Here is a 6,335-nt window from a genome sequence, read left to right on the forward strand (position 1 = left end):
TAATATCATTTGATATAAGGAAAAGGGCTGTTCGATCACGGATCAATCAATTGATCAGAAGGTTAGATGGTCTATTGCTCCTTCGAAGACTCCCCGACAGATTGGCATGAATCAAGGGCAGACAAGGCGCAGCAAGGAATTGGCTTTGGTAAGTGGGCAAAAATGACAAGGGGAGACAATGGGAGTTTTTAATTAAAACGGTACCTGATTTGCCACAACTCAGCTTGAACCATGGATCTAAGGAATTACTAGGGATGAGTGGAGGAGCAGAGGCCTATTTGAAGGTTTTTAAGAGGGTTAAATGAGCTGGCCATTTCATGGGAAATAGTTTCTAGGCATTTCTATAATGCCCACACGCTAATCCAAAGAAGGAATCCTTCATTTCAGCCTAGATATTCAGACATGCAGGAGACATTCCATAAAATCAAGAAAAATACCATCTGGTTTAGTAATTTGTTTCTTCCCATATTTATACATTCTTTCTCTGCATTGCAGCCTGTAAGCTTAGATTATGCTTAATTCTCTTGATCATATGACATCCTAAGGAGACATAAAAACAATTATTTTTGAGGATGTGAAAGGGATAAACACGAAGCAAAACATGTCACCATTATTAAAAGCTGAGAGTGGGATTAGGGTTAGTCCTAGGGAGGGGAAACTGATGCTATATATTCTGATAAAAAAAAGAAAAGAAAAGAGTGTCCTTTAGGGAAAAAGACAAAACAGGGTGTCTCTTAGCAAAACTTCTTTACTGGTTCTCTATGACTCCTCTTTCAGGTAGATTCTCCACTTCTCTACCACCTCCCTCATGCTGCTTAGATTATTGTATCAATCTGGTTTAATTATCAGACCAACACTAGCATATAATAATGTAGCAGTAAAGAACCCTACATGTCTTCTAGTTTTTTCATTCCCCTATTACTCCATTGGGCCATGGGGATAGCCATGCAGTAGAGGGGAATCTTTGATGATCATACGAAAAGTGGAAGAGTTTAAAAAAACTAATGGTTGCATGCTCAAGTAACCTGCCAAAATTCTTGCTGCACATCTTTCAATATCATCACTGTAATGGGAGGGAAGAGTATAAGCAAGGTTGTTCTTGGCATTAATGGAGCCAAGTCTGTCGGCAGAGGTGGGAGACAGGCAATGTCAATGGCCCGAGTGGTGATTAAGCCATAAAAAAAAAAATGGTGTTGGAGGGTAATTATGAGAAGAGATGGTGCACATGCATGGAAGCATGCTTGCATTTTTTTTACTGTAGAAAATCCCTGACTGAGAAAGGAAAGGATCCCTCAAACACATGCTTCGTGGAGACCGTCAGAATCTCCATAGCAGCTCATGTAAGCAAATCCCTCAAAGCTATTGACTACAGTGCCTTTTTGGTTCAACTTGCAGAGAGAGCTTCAAGATTCGTATATGAAGAAGCCCCAAATCCCATGAAAAGGGAGAGAACACACAGGCCTGGTTCTTGCTTTTCTTTAAAAGTAGAGAAATTTAGAGAAAAAAAAACTCCCAAAAGAAACTACTTTCCTGGGGCCATGCAACTGGTCTCTCTTCCACATGCGCCTGCGTGAGGGACTTTAATCTCCGTCGTCCCAATCAATCGATCAACTCAAAGAAAAATATCCGCATTTCGTAAAAGCTTAAGCTTACATAACTGTGTACAGAGAGAGCAGTAACAGAGAAATATATTACAGAATACGGATAGAAGAAAGGAGAAGGCAGAGGAGCTCTGTTAACATACACGTCAGGGGTATTTACGAAAAACCCATACACGTCAGAGGTAAAAAAGTCAACTACAAGATGTTAGTGGGGCCTATTAAGTCAAATCTACACGTAGCAGACCCACCAGCCGATTTCTAACTTCTAATTTCTTTAAAAAAAATTAAATAAAATAATGCGAAGAAGGGCTTGTGGGGTCACAAGTCGGTCCCACATTCTGTGGGCCCAGGCAACTTCCGAAATACGACGGGGGCGCCATGTTGCGGATAGAGGAGCATCAGCACGGTGGGGGCGTGGCGGTATTTGGGCGCCAGACTGAAGGAGAATCGCTGTAGCATGATGGCTAACACCAGCTTGGCTTGGAGGAGAGCCAGGTTCTGGCCGATGCAAGTGCGAGCCCCTAGCCCGAAGGGTATGAAGGCCATGGGATGCCGGGCCGCCCGGGCCACCCCGTCACTGAACCGAGCCGGGTTGAATTCTGCCGCGTCTTTGCCCCATAGAGCAGGGTCATGATGGACGGCTAGAATCGGGATGAGAAGCTCGGTCCCTTTCGGTATTTTGTGGGGCCCTAGTTCCACGTCGGCCTTTGCCCGCCTTATTGTAGCCACCGCTGGCGGATACAATCTCAGTGATTCGTTCAAGATCATTCCCAGCTGGCAAAAGAAAAAAAGAGCACATTTACAAAACTACCCATAGCTCTTTCATTTAATAACGTGTTTGTTCCAAGTCAAGTATGATTGCTCCCGCTGCCTTTTGTCTTGTTCAAAAATCAAAATTGAAATAGCAGGGGGGGGCCCACATCAGCACAAGACAAAAGGGTGACGGGGTGTTTTTGACATTTAGTAATTTTTTTAAAAAAAATTGGTTTTTAATAGTGAAAATGCTTGCATACCGTCTTAAGCTTCGGGATGTGGTCGCGGGTGGGTATGTCACGTGATCCGCACACCTGGAGGACCTCCTCACGTGCCCGGTCCTGCCAATCCGTATGCATGGCGAGGAGCACCGTCGTCCACGTCAGCATATTCGAAGTTGTCTGCTTCCCGGCAAAGAAGAAAGTCTTACACTCCTCGACGATGTCTTGGACGGTGATGATCGTCGCGTTTTTGGCGGCTTCCGTCGATCTCTTCGTCGACGTCGGACAGGTGCCTATCATCAACCCCAGTAAATCCTTGGAGGAAGAGCCCCCGCCGCCGCAAGGGTTCTCCTTCCGCCTTCGGCCGATCAATTTGACGAGGGAGCTTTTGATTTCTTTGTCCAGTTTCCAGGAACTCATGTTCTGTCTGGTAGGCAAGAATCTAGGAAAAGCAACAGAGCATCGAAACAAAAATTCAGCGACAAATGTGCTTAGGTTCGAGCACAACCCAAAGTGAGAAGAAGAAAAACTAGTCGATATAAAAATTACGGAAGCAAGAGCTTGCACAAAATATTGTTGATTTATATTTAATTTATCAACCTGAAGCCGGGGATGAAGACCTTTCGAAAAGCTTCCGCAGCTAAAACCATTTGTTTGGCTTGCAGGCCGAAAACTGCTTTTCCGTCTTCGTAGCTGCTTCCGAAGGCCGTTCTTGTTATCACATCTTCGGTTAGAGTTTGGAACCAGTCTGAAACTTCGACTTCGACTTCTCCGTCATTCGACATTGCAGACCATTTCTCCGTCAGCTCCACGACCTTCTTACCCATCACTGGTATCAGTAACTGATTCAAACATGTCCTGATGGAGATTAGGATTACTGAACAGAGATGACTTCAATTATTGCCACAAATAAGGAAAATGACAGCTTTTAATCAAAGCAAAGATTACACGATGATGATAGTAGTATTAAAGGACAAGAACATGGGAAAGAGAATAAACAAGCACCAGAGTATTTGTTTCATCTTCTGAGAAGAAAATGAGCACTTTCATTTTTCTTTTTCTTTTTTTCGGATTCAAAGGCAAAACATGTATCGCTTACTTTGAGATTTTCCATGTGGAAGGTTGGGCTGATGATTTTTCTGTGGTATGCCCATTTTTCTCCCTTGAGGCTGAGCAGGCCGTCCCCTTCAAGTTGTCGAACCAGTGGATGAGATTCATTTTTCTCATAAAACTCTGATTTTGATCCGAAGATCTCTCTGATGAGGTTTGGATCAGCAACAGTAAGCCTGGCCGTGGGGCCGAACCAGACCAGGAAAGTCCCACCTGAAACATATTGCCACCTCATTGAATCATCTAGCTCGATTCTGATGATTTAAACAGGATTAACGCAACAAAAATCAGAGAAAAAAAAAATCGATGGAAAGAGAAGAGAGTGTACAAAGAGTACGCTATATATGCATGGGAATTGGGAAAGCGCCGCTTATGAGGAGAATTAAAGAGAAAAGATAAAGAGGCAACACAGAGCAACCTACTGCCGCCACCATAAACTTCGCATGGCTATCGTTGAGGTCGCAGAAAAAGTGACAAGAGTTAAGGATAGACAAACTACTACTGAATCTTGAACTAGAATGGAATTCTGAGAGCGTTGCAGCTAGTGTACTTGCAGAATTCGAAACAATTTTTTGAAATTAGAGGGAAGGAGCATAATTCCATTGCCCATAACTATGGTTCCAGGGGGAGCTACGAGCTAGCGTGGAAACGGAGAAACTCCTTTTTCTTTCGAAAGTAGAAGAGAGAAAGATTCATAAAACTGGAAGGGACTATGAACTCTCAATCAACCACAGTGACAAGCCACATTCAAAAAGGTTCTCATGATTTGAAAGACACAAGAAACCTCCAGATAACTCAGCTTCAACAACCCAAAAGGACACTTCCTAGAGTGAGTGGCTGCCCGAGCATAATTCTGAAATTAGAACTCATGGACACATATATGAGACGGAGAAAGTTCAAACAGTAAATAAAAACCCTTTAAAGACTGAACCTCTTGAAAATTTCCGATATCCGCTGATCACCTCCGAAAGCAAGACATACTCGATCAAAGAAACACAGAGGGTACACAAAAGCAACCATAGAAACCATCGAAGCTCCCTAAGAAAATGAAAAAAGAGAAAAAAAATGGAATTCTGGACGGGGAGAGTGGGAGATATATTTACCATAAATTTTCTTCCAGTGGTGATAGAAGGAGAGGACTCTGGGGAGAATGTTATGAGACAGAGGCATGGGTTGAGAAGAGGCCTTCAGCATAAGGCCAACGATTTCTTTCACATTTCCAATGAAGAAGCGATACGGGGGACCTCTTATTCCTTGTTTAGCGAAGTGTTCTTCGATTCTTCTTGGCCTCCACCAGAGAAAGATCGTGGCTTTCAAAACCAGCATAGCTGCGAAGAGCAATGCTGGGACGAAGTAAAACCAGTTGTAGAGGAGCTCTTCCATGCTTGCAGAACTCTTCCAGTGTCTCTGCTTTATCTCTTGCGGTCTTCTTTGTTCTCTACTGCCAGGGCGTAGGATATATAAGAGGTAGAAAGAGAGAGAGAAGGAGAAAGAGAGAGACAGAGAGAGGGAGGGGAGGAGTGGATTTTATAGAGGGCCCTGCGCCGTTGGGACCGCCATTGGAGTCACACAAGGGTGGAGAACTGGAGATTTTAGTTTTTTTTTTTCTCTCTAAAGGAAAAACCCAGAGTGGACCTCATAATTGACCAAATGACATTCTGGTTTCGACTCTTGCAGTTGTGATCATTCTCATATTTTGACAAAATTAATCGAGAACAATTACATTTACTTACATCTTATCGATTAGTTTGTTTGCAATTAAATATTTTATCCAGATAACGCCCCTGTATGCTCTGGTTTACCTGTTTGTCTTCCTGACAGGGGAGATTACTCTATGCTTGGCTAGATCCCACTTTCCTTCCACTGTTTGGCTTGTCCATTTTCTTTACATCTACCCACATTCCCCAAATCATCATTTCTGCAGACCGTTTTCAATTTGAACACGAGAATTCCCAAACTGAGGATGTGGGTTTTAGCTGGGTTCCATCTGACAGAATTCAACTCTTGTCCCTCGTCTGTACCTAGCGAGTTTTAGGTTTTTTGATGGCGCAAATAATAGAAGAGGAAGGGCGGCAGCAGCAGAAAAGAGAAAACGAAAAGAAAGAGAGGCGAAAAAAAGAAAATCCATTCATTGGTTATGTCACTCTATGTCATATGTTCCCCTTTTCCAAGCTTTGAATTGAATGTGAAACAAGACGGCCATTTTTTAAAAGCTTGCTCTCGTTTAAGTTTCTTGCAGATGACAAATGGGCACGAAACCTCCCAGAAAGAGATCTTGTTACGGCATTTGGGAGACAAAAGGGGCTGTGCTAGGTTGGTAAAGAGAAGGATAATTCTACAATCTTCTAACCCACCTAACAGCTTGCACCAGGGACTCGGATTTGGTCAACTCCCGGATCTCTTCTCAATTCTCGTTCAATCCTAGCTTGTTTTCAAAGCTTTGTAATATCTCCATTTGCTGCAAGCAGCCTTCAGTTCAATGCCTTAATTCAAAACCAGATAATATAGAAGCTGCAGAGACTGAGAAAGAATCACAAGGAGATTCATCTGAGAAGGAACTGGGGTGAAGATCGATGTCAGTGACAGAAGTGAAACTCCCAAATATGGTTAGGAGAGAGGAAGCATTTAAGTGGTAGACAGGTCGCAGGGA

The 6,335-nt window shown here is 43.1% G+C and overlaps 1 protein-coding gene across 1 annotated transcript; it reads right to left on the reverse strand.

Moving 5' to 3' along the window:
• Nucleotides 1–1,713: 1,713 nt before the first annotated feature.
• On the reverse strand, nucleotides 1,714–5,079 carry LOC137950697 (cytochrome P450 734A1-like). The gene is made up of 5 exons (XM_068797297.1): nucleotides 4,789–5,079; nucleotides 3,675–3,898; nucleotides 3,176–3,417; nucleotides 2,615–3,017; nucleotides 1,714–2,375 (listed from the first exon to the last, which is right to left on the reverse strand). Exons 1-5 carry the CDS (start codon nucleotides 5,066–5,068, stop codon nucleotides 1,920–1,922), a joined length of 1,605 nt encoding a protein of 534 aa, XP_068653398.1. The 5' UTR covers nucleotides 5,069–5,079; the 3' UTR covers nucleotides 1,714–1,919.
• Nucleotides 5,080–6,335: the final 1,256 nt, after the last annotated feature.

This window comes from Aristolochia californica, unplaced genomic scaffold, assembly GCF_029961685.1.
Source record: "Aristolochia californica isolate CCGP_79_NKW_82.1479 unplaced genomic scaffold, dmAriCali1.0.hap1 SCAF_14, whole genome shotgun sequence".
NCBI classification, from domain to species: Eukaryota; Viridiplantae; Streptophyta; class Magnoliopsida; order Piperales; family Aristolochiaceae; genus Aristolochia; species Aristolochia californica.

Bases quoted from the DNA above. Each gene is read 5' to 3' on its own strand.
- LOC137950697 (XM_068797297.1), bottom strand. From the start codon at position 5,068: ATGGAAGAGCTCCTCTACAACTGGTTTTACTTCGTCCCAGCATTGCTC. The intron at 3,899-4,788 runs GTAAATATATCT...AATATGTTTCAG, and splicing joins CCACTGGAAGAAAATTTATG to GTGGGACTTTCCTGGTCTGG. The intron at 3,018-3,175 runs GTTGATAAATTA...TGCTTTTCCTAG, and splicing joins GTCTTCATCCCCGGCTTCAG to ATTCTTGCCTACCAGACAGA.